The sequence below is a fragment of the Canis lupus genome, chromosome 4, assembly GCF_003254725.2.
Source record: "Canis lupus dingo isolate Sandy chromosome 4, ASM325472v2, whole genome shotgun sequence".
NCBI classification, from domain to species: Eukaryota; Metazoa; Chordata; class Mammalia; order Carnivora; family Canidae; genus Canis; species Canis lupus.
Window position 1 is genome coordinate 8,493,830 of NC_064246.1, and position 13,931 is coordinate 8,507,760.

At 39.6% G+C, this 13,931-nt stretch overlaps 1 protein-coding gene across 14 annotated transcripts in view; it reads left to right on the top strand.

The window, feature by feature from the left end:
- TTC13 (tetratricopeptide repeat domain 13) overlaps nt 1-13,931 on the top strand; it is an 80,435-nt gene that overhangs the window by 4,624 nt on the left and 61,880 nt on the right. For all 14 annotated transcript variants that reach the window (XR_007410104.1, XR_007410105.1, XM_049108936.1 and 11 more), the window contains one exon: nt 12,449-12,543. Coding sequence is in view for 12 of the 14 variants with exons in the window: in XM_049108936.1 (XP_048964893.1) it covers nt 12,449-12,543 (95 nt within the window). In the remaining 2 variants the exon portion in view is untranslated. The remainder of the gene's footprint in view (nt 1-12,448; nt 12,544-13,931) is intronic.

Consider the following 13,931-nt stretch of genomic DNA (forward strand, 5'->3'; position numbering starts at 1 on the left):
GCCAGAAAATTAAGGAAGTAGTTACAAACCTAACTGTATTTTTGACAGCCAGTAAGACTTGAAGATTGTCAATATATCTTTCTTAATGGAGGAATCAGTTATATAAATATGTGACATAGATCTTACAGCTCACCGCACTTAAATCGTTGCTGTGCCTTAGAGGTGGCAGGGAATCGGTAGAGGGACATTTTATAATGAGAGTTATTTCCTTTTTTATTCTGGCTATGAGGAAGTTAAGGACCAAATGTTATGCTCAGTCACGGTAACTGTGGTAACCCTATTATATTTGCTTGATCCTTTTTCCCTAAGCCTTGATTTTCTGTGTGTGTTAACACATATCGTTTTGTGGCAGATCTCTTCCAACCTTCTTTAAGGTACACGCAAGTAAATTTGCTAGCTTATTTAGAGTGCAGAGACTGAGGCATAGAGTGATAAAGAGATTTATTTTTCTCCCCCAGCCATGGCCACTGTGGCATTGCCTGAAGGATCCTTGCCTCTTTTGCTTCCTGAACAGCATCTTTCAGAAAATTTTTGGTTTAGGAGTTGCGTTTTGTAGCATGAACCCTATGTTGATGATGGCTGTGGTATTTGCATACTCCTTAACTTTCTCAAGTAGATCTGTTGTTATTAAGAATTACATTTACCTTTTAAAAGACCCGTACCCTGGTAGACTTGTTCAGCTTTGGTTAGTGAGGGTTTGTTTTCTTCCTCCCTCTGGATGAAAGATATATGGCCTCGGTTTTAGAACCTACCTTGGGAGGAACTTGCCTACAGGAAGTGGGAGAGCGCTTTGTGTATACAGACTTTTCAGGAAGTTAGTTCTACAGCGTGTAGACATGGCTTGGCTTCATTGCGCTCCCTAAATACTTGGCCAACTGACATAGTTTTGAAGCTTCCCCTTTTCACAGTGTGGTGTTTTAAAGAGATCATCTTATCCTTTTGTTTGGGCTTGTTACCTTACAGATAGAATAAATGCAAAATTTACTACAGTGGCATAATCTTAATACTTTTCATTTTGGCTTAATGCTTTCTAACATTTTCCTTCTGTTTTTTATTTTTACCTTTTACTGAAATGTGACATAGATGCAGAAAAATGTATCGCTTACTTCTTGACTTTTCACAAACTGAACAACCTAACTAGAAAGAACCCCAAATACATAACTGCTATCTGTTTTTAAGCTTGCTAATAAAGTCTTATTCCATGTTACCGTAGTATCATTTGGAGATAATTTTGTATGACTATTTCTGGCTTAGTTACCAGCACAGTGGATTTGCTCCACTCAGGTGATGATGTTCCTTGTGTCGACACTCAGAAGTCCTGGGTCAGATGATCCACCTCTTCTGCATGGAAGAGCAGTTGAGTACTCTTCCAACCTTTTTCCACCTGTGTTTGGGGTGTTCCAAATGACTCTGGTGGTGCCTGGGTGGCTCAGTTGGTTGATTGTCTACCTTCGGCCCAAGTCATGATCTCAGGGTCCTGGGATCAAGCCCCATGTGGGGCTCCTTGCTTGGTGGGGAGTCTGCTTCTCCCTCTCCCTCTCCCTTTCCCCTTGCATGTACTATCTCTCAAATAAATAAATCTAAAAAGTGATTCTGTTCCCTTTTCACTAAGGGTTTCACATTATCACCTAGATGAGCTTCAGCTTTTCCAGTAGAACTGATGATATTTGAAAGCATGTGTAGGTATATGAGAAAGTGTTCAGCTCTTAAGAGGATGTGCCACTTTGAGCATCTGATGTGTGTTCAGTCCATGCTACAACCCCAGGCTGTGAGTAGCCTTTGCAGCTAAGGCTGGCTGCTCACTTTGCTGGCTCTAGCACCCCCCAACCCCTGGTTCTGTTCTGGATCAGTGCCACATCATTTGCTTTCCTGCCTCTCTTTCTATTCTGTGCAGCTGACCAGCTCCTTTTCTTTTGGTTTTATACATTTTTTATATGTGCTTATACTTTTGTGTGGGTTAGTACAGCTTTGATCAGATTATATTCATGCTTGGTTATAAAGCCATTCTGCCTCTTTAAGATGGCTTTTCAGATCTTTGTTCTAATGGATTAATTATATGTTGACTTTATAATCTCATTTCCAGTGGGCAGCCTTTATTTTCAAGTTGTTTTATGATAACTTACACATCTCAGATACAGATGAATAATATTTTGTTAAAACAAAAGAAGCATATGAATTCAGAGGAGGAGAACTTTTCCTCCTATTACTTTTCCTGCTATTACATTCTAAAAGAAACTTACCACTTGGGACCATCCACCACCTTGTGATGTACAAGGTCCTCGACAGTGGTTGTCTTACAAATGCAGAAATTGATGAAAGCAGAGGCAGTATAATTGATCCTGCCTAACGGCTACTTGGCCTTCAGGCAGCTCCTCCAGCCACAGTGATGCTTGTTGCTTTTCCCAGGTCACCCTACACCTAGGACTAGGCTTGCCTGACTTCCAAGTGCTAACCCATCCATGGGGAAAGCCCAGTCATCCTTGTTTTCAGGTGAACTTGGCACACTTTTATAACTGGTGGTCAAGTGGTGAGTGTAGCCAGCTGCTGTTAAGCTCCTTATAAAACATCTTCCTTTAGGAATTGGCTCTGGGTTTGCTGTTAGCAAGGTTTCAGTCATTTTTACCTGCAGACGTGAACATATGGCAAATAGATGGTACTTCCCAAACCACTGTCTCCTCTCCTTACTATGAGGTTGATTTGATTGAGAAGGAAACAATCAGAGAACTTCCACGCTTCCCCACCATCATAGAAACAACCTACCTGCAGCTCTGGGGATAGCTTTTGCTTCCAGGGTGGGGTTGTGGGAGCCACACTGAGTGTAGCACTCTTCCTGTGCGGGAGATCTCATTCCCTCTCGCCTCCCATCAGTATACAAATGGCTGTAGTAGCTCCTGTCCTGAAAAAACTAGTAACAAAGACGGGACCACACATCCGTCCATCCGCCTCTCATCTCTGGTTCCTTTACAACAGAATTCCTCAAAGGAGATGTTTCTAGGCTCTGTCTCCACATTGCCAATTCTTTCTTGAACCTACTGCGGTCAGCTCCTTATGTCTCTACCAAAACCGATCTTAAAATCAGCTGTCTGTGGGGTTTGGGAGGACAGGAAAGAAGTTTGATGGCATTGTTCTACATAAACAATCTCTTGTTAGGACCCAGCATTGGCAAAATGAGTGGTGACAAGTGGACCATGCATCTCTATTGGTGTGGTGTCCTAGAGCAAGGATGTGGCAAGTCTCAGCTTTGCAGTTTGTCTTGTGACCGTAAACACATCCATTAACACTGAGCTCATTTCCCCATGCGTGTGATAAGCCTAAGATATGTTCTACCTGCCTCAAAGAATGGAAGACCAAAGGAAGGAGTGTTGTGAGAGCATTTTGAAAGCTGTAAAGTGCTATGAAAACCAAAATAATGTTAAGGAAAGAAGGAAGAAGAAATGAACAGAGTGTGCCTGGTTGGCTCAGTTGGTTAAGCATCTGCTTTTGGCTCAGGTCATGATCTCAGGGTCCTAAGCAGGGGGAGTCTGCTTCTCCCATTTCCTCTGCCCCTCCCCCCATATACATGCTCTCAAATAAATAATCTTAAAAAAATAAATGAATAAGAAAACCCTCCAATAGTTTTAATATAGATATGTGTACAGTGAACCCTCAAACGATGTGGAGGTTAAGGGCACCAATCCCCCCACACACCATAAAAAAAATCCGTGTACAACTTCTGATTCCCCCAGAACTTACTACTAGCCTACTGTTGACCAGAACAGATAGTTGATGAACACGTTTTGATATTCTGTATTATATACTGTATTCTTAGAATAAAATAAGCCAGAGAAAAGGAAATGTATTAAGAAGATCATAAGGAAGCGGAAGTACATTTACAGTAGTATACCATATTTATGTTAAAAATCTGCGTGTAAGAGCACCCACACAGTTCAAACCCCTGTAGTTCAAGGATCAACCCTACTAACATTTAACAACCATTTCCTGTGAATTGTGGGCAGTATATCTTCTCATAAAAGCCCTAGGAGGGTATGAGGTGGTAGTTGTTCCTGTTTTACAAATGAGGAAACAAGCTAAGAGGTACAAAAGGATTTGCGCAAAGTCAGCCAGCCAGTGAGGCATCTGATGGGGGGTCAGACTGGCTCCGTGTCCCGCGCTCTCAACTGCTCTCTTGCTTTGCCTCCATACTAATTGTTCTTCCTCTGACTTCACGTTTAATTAGATTTCACTATAAAAGCTGGTTCTTTGAAAATACTGTCTAAAGTTTAGACAATTATCTAGCAAGACTCATGAAAAATGAAAAATATTTGACATTAGGGATAAGGGAGTATAATGGAAAATGAAAATCGTTGTAATAACTATAGCTTTATGGCAAAGATGTAAAACAAATGTTCTTCAAGTAGTTCTTTTTTTTTTTTTTCAAAGGTTTTGTTTATTCATGAGAGAAGCAGAGAGAGAAGCAGAGACACAGGCAGAGAAAGAAGCAGGCTCCCTCTGGGGAGCCTGATGCGGGACCCAGTCTTGGGACTCTGGGACCATGCCCTGAGCCGAAGGCAGACGCTCAACCACTGAGTCACCCAGGTGCCCCTGATAGTTCTTTAGAAAAGACTTGGTAAATTACCAACTTGGTTTATCCTCCTCCTCTTGAATGTCTTGCCCCCACCAGGGTCAGCTCTTTCTTCTCCTTAGACTTAAGCTTCCTGAGCTGTCATTGAAATCCTGCCTCCATCCCCTGTTTACTCATCTATTGTAAGTTAATGATTATCAAATTCATATCTGTAGCTCTTATCTTTCTCTGGAATTTCCTAACTACAGGCAAGACAGCTTCTAGTTTAGTGTCTCCCAAGCACTTGGCTCTTGACTGGATTCTAAAACCATTCTTCCCCTTAAACTTTCCATTTCCGTTCATGGCACTGCAGCTTCTGTCACTACACAAACTGGAAGCCAGTGCTTTTGTCCTCTGTCCATGCCAAAGTTTTCTCAAAATCCTGTCCTTTTTACTTATGTACCTATTTAGAGTCTGACCCTTCCTTTTAACCCAGTAGTCTCTGTCTTTGTTTGGACTTTTGCTGTGGTCTCCCAGGTGGCTTCCCTGTTCTCGTCTTATGGCTCTTCTCTCCTCACACGACTGACCGTGATCCTTCTTTTGCTTCAACCTTTGGTGGCTTCTTAGTATCAAGGAAGACAGGGAATGAATGACCTGGACACCAAGCTTGAGCAACAAGAAAAGGAAATAAGGGAAATTGGAAGCAGTGCCTAGAACAAAGTCAGAATAAGTGAATTAGAAACAGAGGAACAGTGGAATCAATGAATAGATCCAAGAGTTGGTTCTTTAAAAAAGAGTAAGGTAAATAAGTCTGCTAAGGGTAACCCCTAACTAGGAAAGCAGAAACAAATGTATGTTAGGAATGAGGGATTGTGTGGACAATTGTAGAGGCCATTAGAATTAAGACATAAATGTGGACAAATCCCTACTAATAAGATTAAAAATATGGATCAATCAATAAATGCCCAGGAAAAAAAATTGCCCAGGAAGATGATCCAGAAGAAAAAGATGAGATTCTGTATTGTGTTTTGAGACTATTTCTGTAGTAACTAAATTTTTCTTGCAGGGCTCCTGCGTGGCTCAGTCTGCTTTCAGCTCAGGTCATGATCTTGGGATCCTGGGATTAAGACCTGGAGCTCCCTGCTCATTGGGGAATCTGCTTCTCCTTCTGCCTCCCCGCACCCACTCCACTCATGCTTTTTATATCTCTCTCAAATAAATAAATAAAATCTTTAAAAAATATAAAATAGGGACATCTTGGTGGCTCAGTCAGTTAAGTGTCTGCCTTCAGCTCAGGTTGTGATCTCAGGGTCCTGGGATCAAGCCCTGTGTTGGGCTCCCTGCTCAGTGGGAAGCCTACTTTTCCCCCTCCCTCTGCAGCTCATCTTCCTTGTGGGTGTGTGTTCTCTCTCTCTCTCTCTCTCTCTCTCTCTGTCAAATAAATAAATAAAACCTTTAAAAAATAAAAAATAAAAAATAATCTTATTTGTATTATCTGAGCAAAGAGGAAAACAGAAGCTATTCCTAATTCTATGGAAACTTATACCATCTAAATACAGATAGTTGGGTTGTTTATTTTTTTATTTATTTATTTTTTTTATAAAGTGGGTTTTTTTTTTAAATTTTTATTTATTTATGATAGTCACACAGAGAGAGAGAGAGAGGCAGAGACACAGACAGAGGGAGAAGCAGGCTCCATGCTCCGGGAGCCCGATGTGGGATTTGATCCCGGGTCCCCAGGATCGCGCCCTGGGCCAAAGGCAGGCGCTAAACCGCTGCGCCACCCAGGGATCCCAGTTGGGTTGTTTATATAAGATAAAGCCATAGTGAGCTAAACAATTTTAGATTGAAGAACAAATTTAACCTTCTGTTCAAGACAACCCTGTGTGTGACTATAACAAACTGTTTTTCTTTCACAGACCCTACCAAACCAGGAAAAAACACTGATGCCAGAATTTAATATAGTTGTGAGGGCAGGGGTGGGAAGAAAGCTATAAAATAGTTATAAAAATCCTAAGTAAAATATTAATAAGCTGAAGCCAGCAACCAGTTAAAGTAATGATGTGCCTTGGTCAATTAGAATTTATATGAGAAGTACATAGATGGTTTGACTTTTTAAAAAAATGTAATTAATCACCTTAATAAGTCAAAGGAGAAAAATCATATGATTATTTTTTTTTTCATATGATTATTATAAGGACATTTCCAAAAGCACTTGTAAAGTTCAGCCAGCTTTCCTGACTTAAAATTTTTGGTTTTTGGTAAAGCAAAGAATAGGAGAACCCTTCCTTTGTTTTTGTTTTTTTAAAGATTTTATTTATTTATTCATGGCAGACACAGAGAGAGAGAGGCAGAGACACAGGCAGAGGAAGAAGCAGGCTCCATGCAAGGAGCCCGATGTGGGACTCGATCCCAGGTCTCCAGGATCACACCCCAGGCTGAAGGCGGCACTAAACCACTGGGCCACCGGGGCTGCCCAGAACCCTTCCTTTGTATGGTAAAATACATCAATATTAACCCATAGCCATATAGAGCATCTTCCCACTGGATGCTTATAAATGTTAAATAAAAATCTTACCAAAACGAGGAAATTCTGGATCATTAAATGAAGTATTAATATCTGGAATAAGCAGTACTAGTATTGAGTACTTTCTTTTGATGTTTTATCTAGTAAAATAAGATGTTAAATGAGTATAAATATTAAGAAGACCTTGATATTGTTACGTTTAAATGACACAATTATCCACCGGATAAATGAAAACATTAATAGAGCTGTTAAGAATTCAGTTATGTAGATAGGTAAAATATTCAGCTCTAGCCAGTTAAGGCAGAAGATTTACAATATGCTGTCTTTCTGCCTGGACCACTCTGCCTGTCTCCCTGTCTGCTGGCTGCCCATGGACCTTCACCTTTAAAATCTGAAACCTTCCTTAGGTCTCCCTTTACTCTGTCTGGGTCAGATCTAGAACCAGACTGCCTGGGCTCAATCCCACCTCCACTGCTCTGCTAGAGGGTGCCATGGACAAATTACTCAGCCTTTTTGCCTCAGGTTCCTTGTCTTTAAAATGGGGATTAGAAGTGTGCCTGTACCCTGTTAACTCTGTCAGGATGAGCTGATGCTACTATTCAAGTCCTTAGGAAACTGTCTCTACTGCTTCCCTTGACCATTCTGTAGTTTGTAAGTTCTCTAAGTTGCTGTGATGACATTTCTGTGTGATTTTGATTCCTGTTGGTTTCCCTCATTGAACTATAATCTTTATATAGAAGGACTGGGGTCATTTCTAGTGTTGAAGACCATAGTAGATGCTCAACAAATATGTGCTGAAACAATGATTATCCAGCAATTTTCTTTTTAATCACAACAAATTTGAATGTGTAAATTCTATAGAAAAATTGTAAAATTTCACATAGGTTAATAAAAGACATGAATAAGATTAAATTTTGTAAAGAAGGCAAATACTCCTCCACTCACTAATCTACAGTTTTAACAGTTCTAATAAAAATCATTGGGGGTTACCTAGATGGCTCAGTAAGTTAAGCATCTGACTCTTGATCTCAGTTCAGGTCTTGATCTCAGAGTTGTGAGTTCAAGCCCCACGTTGGGCTCCACACTGGGTGTGGAGCCTACTTAAAAAGAAAAAGTCATAGAGAGACTTTTCTGTTTTGGAACCTTAACAAAATGATGGAAGCTTATATGAAAGAAGAATGTTGATCCAAAGCCAAGAAACTTTTGAAAAAAAAATAAGACTTTGCTTTACATTAAAATGTATGCATTTATTATTATTTTTTTAAGATTTTATTTACGAGAGAGACAGAGGCAGAGGGAGAAGCAGGCTCCATGCAGGGAGCCCAATGTGGGACTCAATCTCAGAACTCCAGAATCACACCCAAGCAGAAGGCAGACACCAAACCACTGAGCCACCCAGGTGTCCCAAAATGTATGCATTTATTAAAGGGGTATAATATTGAAACAGTATGATACTATTCAAGTCAGATTAAGCAGATCATTATAAGGGATTAGTCTAGAAACAACAACAAATACAGGTTTATTGTAGAGAATTAAAAATTTAAAGATATTAAAATATCAATCTCACTAAGTTTAAACAATGCAGAAGGAAATTAGTCATGGGGGAAGTGCTTATATTGTTACATTAAAAGGGCAAGTTACAAAGTAGTGTATCACCTTCCATTCTCATAACCTAATGATAACAATGGTAGCAAACATCTTTTAGCTGCTTCTCCCTGCTAGAAACTGTACCAAATACTTTACTTTTATCTCCTTGTTTAGTTAGATCTTCTTGTGTTATCAACCACTCTTAAGCGGAATACTTTCATTGACCCTGTTTTACAAATGAAGAAACCAAAGATTGATGAGGCTGGGTCAGTTGGTCAAAGAGCTGGTAAATACTGGTAGATGACAGGAATTCAAACCTAAGCCATCTGATTTCAGAATTGTCAACCTTAATTACATTAATTACACCAAGACTTTCACAGTGATTCTCAATGTGTGGAAGTATTCAAAGTGACTTTTATTGGGGCACCTGAGTGGCTCAGTTGGTTAAGCATCTGCCTTTGGCTCAGGTCATGATCTCAGGTCTTGGGATCGAGCCCCAGGTTGGTCTCCTTGCTTGGCGGGGAGTTTGCTTCTTCCTCTCCCACTGCCCCTTCCCCCTGCTTATGCTCTCTCTCTCTCTCGCTTACTCTCTCTCACATAAATAAATGAAATCTTAAAAAAAATTTTTTTTATTTATGTTTTGTGATTTTTCTATGTTTTCTGGACTGAATATGAATTACTATTGTAATTTTTAAATATCAGTGTCCATGTAGATTGGACAGTCATCTGTCAGAGCTATTGTAGTTATATATGAATAATCTCAAAGATTCCTTTCCAAAAAAAGTCTGGAAACAGACCCTGGTGACTGTAATGTGAAGGTGGTGTTCAAATTGATAAGTCAATAAGTGGTCCTGAGATAACTGGAAAATAGGCATTCTTCTCTTTATCTTAGGCCAGAAGAGATCAAATCACGTAAAAATTAGCAAAGGAAACACATAATTTACAAAAGAAGAGATACAAATGGCCAATAAGCCAAAAGTTTGGTCTTGTGAGTGCTATTTTCAGATTAGGAAGAGATAAAAACAATACTCTGAGCAGAGGGAAACAGACTGTCCTCTACACTGGTAGGTAGGAATGAAACTATTACCTATTGGGTGGGAAATGGGGCAGCATATATGAAAGGTCTTTTTTTTTTTTTTTTTTTAAGATTTTATTCATGAGAGACAGAGAGAGAGAGGCAGAGACATAGGCAGAGGGAGAAGCAGGCTTCCCACAAGGAGCCTGATGCTGCACTTGATCCCGGACCTCAGGATCACACCCTGAGCCAAAGGTAGATGCTCAATCGCTGAGCCACCCAGGCATCCTGAAAGGTCTTACCATCATTTACACCCTCTGCCTCAGCAATTATATTTGTTAGGATTCAATTTAATTGCCAAATTGGGGGAATTTGCAAAAATACAGGTCAAGCATACTTCTGAAATGCTGTATCAAGAGATATTAAGAGAGAAAGGACATCTTAATTGCCCAAAGATAGGGGTATGGCTAAGTTTCATGGAAGGGAACGCTGTGCAGCTCCTAAAATTATACAGATGGATATTTATTGAAACTGCAATGAATTCCACTAAATGGTTAAGCCCACTAAATGGAGGGATCGTTAGAAGAAGGGCACGTGTATACAACGCTTAACTGCAGTGCTTAGCATATGTTGTCAGATACTAGCTTTAAAAAGAAATAGGTTATAAATTATTATATACCCAGCTACCTACCAACAACCATTACTGGTTCTTGACTCTTGTCAGACTAAAGCCTTTCTCTTGGTTCCCAGACTCCCCAGTCTGAACACTCACTTCCCAATCTTGTATTTTCCATTTTCCAACACCAACTCCTTCCAGCCAGGGTTGTCCGCTTACTGCCCCTTTGCATTTTATCTTTGTACTTCTATATACAGACTCATGCCACCTGGAATACCCGTACCCTTTCTGTACCCAGTCCAAATCTACCCACCCTTTTAACCCGCTTGTGCCTTATGAAATTTAACCTTTCCAACTTCAGTAATTGCCCCCATCTGGGGCCTTTTTGGTATATCAGGTCTGGTCTCCAGTTGTTAAGACAGACACAAGTGAGAATTTATCTCAGTCAGTTCTCATGGCCTCTTGAATGTAATTTGATGCTCTTTAATGACTGCTGAATTATATCATACCTTTAAAAATAATTATTGAGGAGCGCTTGGCTGGCTCAGTGGGTAGCACATGGAACTCTCAGTCTCAAGGTTGTGAGTTCAAGCCCTGCTTTGGGCATGGAGCCTACTTAAAAAAATAAATAAAAATAATTTATTGAGACAAAATTCGCATAACGTAAAATGATCTGTTTTCCAGTGAACAGTTCAGTGGCATGGAGTACAGTCACAGTGTCTTACAACTACCCTAAAACATTTCCATTACTCCAAAGTCAGCTCCCTTACCCACTTGGCAGTGTCTCCTCCTTCCTCCTCCAGCCACCAACGTGTATTCTGTTTCCTTGGATTTATGTATTATGGTTATTTTGTATCCGTGGAATCATACAATGGGTGACCTTTTGTGTCTGGCTTTTTCACTTTCGTTGGAGGTTCTTACACATTATTTGTATTTTGGGAGTTCTTTCACATTGTGATATCAGTATTTCATTCTTTTTTAAAGTTTATCTTTAATATTTGAGTATTTCCAAATATAGGCAAGCATTTCAGATGTAGCTTAGAGTGAATTCTCCCAATTTTGAAATTCTTTTAGTTAGCTAAAATATAGATGTAGATTTATTATTGCAGGAGGAAAGTGTTGACTAATTCATGGTGATTGTGGTCCTTCTTTTTTTTTAAGGCTGAATAATATTCCACTGTATGTATACACCAAGTTTGTCTATCATCTATTGATGGACATTTGAACTGTTTCCACTGTTTGGTTAAATAGTGCTTCTGTGAAGATGCATGTATGCATACTTGTTTGAGTCCCTGTTTTTAGTTCTTTGGGGTATATACCCGGGAATGGAATAGTGGGACTGTATGGTAATTCTGTGTTTAACTTTTTGATGAACCAGTAAACTGCTTTCCGTAGTGGCCTCACCACTTTACATCTTCATCAGCAATGCACAAGCGTTCTAATTTCTCTACATCCTTGCCAACACTTGTGGTTTCCCATTTTTGGAAAAAATATAGCCATCCTTGCGGGCACAATGTGATGTCTTATTATGGTTAAATTTGCAGTCCCTAATGAACAATGGTGGAAAGCATCTTTTCATGTACTCAGTGGCTATTTTTTGTATCTTTGGAGAATTGCCTATTCCAATTCTTTGCCCATTTTTTAATTGGGTTGTCTTTTTGTTGAAATCAAGAGATATTTGTATGTTTTGGATACTAGACCCTTAGTATTATACCTTCTTCTTCTTCTTTTTTTTTTTAAGATTATAGTTTTAAGTAATCTCTATACCCAACGTGGTGTTTGAACCTACAACCCTAGAGTTGTGCACTCTACCAGCTGAGCCAGCCTGTCACCCCTGGCCTATCTTTTAACATTAGATTTCCCTGGTTGACTTTGTTCTCCCCTTTATGATCTTTTTTTAAAAATCCATAGTAAATGCTGCCAGGTAGGAGATGTCTAACACAGGGATCTTAACAACTACTCTATTAATGACTGGTTATGAGGATATTTGGAAACCACAGAATGTTACACAGCTTCGAAGAGAAGGGTAGGATGACCCTTTTAGTGTTTCTTGCTTTGTCCTTATTTTGGTTTTGTGGATTCTTAACATTATAATTCATAGTTAGACACCTAAGAGGCATAAATTTAAGGTGAGGTGAATAACCAGGAATGTTTGCTTTTCAGAGTCCTCCTTTTTGAACTTCCATGACTCAGACTGCGAACCCAAAGGACCACCACCCTGTGACTCATTGCTTTCCCTCAACACTGAAAAGATTCTGGTATGCATCTTCTATACAACCTAAAGAACAATAATACTGGTTTCAAAAGGCGAAGGTCACTTCTATTTATCAACTAGGAGTTGGTTCTAGTTGGTTCTACTTGGATAAGATAAAGATAAGTCAAAAAAAAAAAAGATAAAGATAAGTCATCTGGTATTTAGTCACACTGAATTATTATGACTTGTGAATTGGATGGTAGATCATTCTAGGTCTCATCCTTTTTACTTTTAAGTTCTAATGAATAAAGGGAGATCATGGCTGAACGTTATTTCTGGAAACCTAATGTATTTGAAGGTAGAATATGATCTTATTTTTCCAGCCTTGCCTATGTGGATATCTTTTATGTTTTTAGTTATCGATACCAGCTAAGCTGTATAGGAGACCTCTCTACTCTGGGGATGAGTACCTGGTGCTGTGTAACATCCGACTCTGCCTACCCATGTCAGATGTCAGCACCTATGATCCTCCAGCCTTGCTACCTTAAGGTGGAGGGCTCTGTTTTTTGTTCACACTTAATACTCTGAAGCTGTGTTGTTCTTTCAGTGCCCAGCATTAACATACTGTTTCTCCAGATTTTTTCCTTCAACATCCATATAGATATTGTTTGCTTCTTCCATTTAAAATTTCCCCTTAGGATACTCTTTCTTCTTCAGAGAAAGCTTTGCCTTTCCATATAAGAACTACTGAAAAAAAGTAGAAATTGCAAGCTAAAGAATGATCAACAGATTTTACCTCATTCACTGCATAGCAGTCAACTTGTTATATGGAAAAACTTGAATTAGACCAAACCAGAATGGGCTATCTTGTAAAGTAGTGAGTTGACCATCACTAAAAACACTGAAGTAGAAATTGGGCAATCCCCCCCACCTTGGATACGCAATTATTAGATTCTTAGAATTATTAGGGACCTACCTTCTTATGGCTAGGAATTCAAATATTTTCTATGTGTTGCATTTCTAGTTTAGGATGGCACTAGCTAGTAACCTATGGGAGAAAGCTCACCAATCCTGACCTATCATTTTCCCTAGGTTGAAAATATGGGAGTTTGACTCTTCATTTCTTCATTAATTCTCCAGATATTTATTTTGCACCTATAATGTGCCAGGGGTTTGCTAAGTCAATACTGGGACTACCACAGTGAGCCAGCTAACCTTAGTCCCTGTGCTCGTGACTCCTAGTCACTAACCAGATAATTACACAGATAAATGTAAAGTATAGGGAAAGGTCAACATAATCTCCCTTAAGTTAGGGGGATCCGTTAGGACAGCTGTCAGGAATTGAAATGTAATTAGGGACATGAAGGTTGGGGCGGAGTTTGTCAACCAGTGAAGTGGGGCTGTGTACAAAAACTTCCTGGGTCGGAGCTGCTCATTGCTGTCCACAAAGGA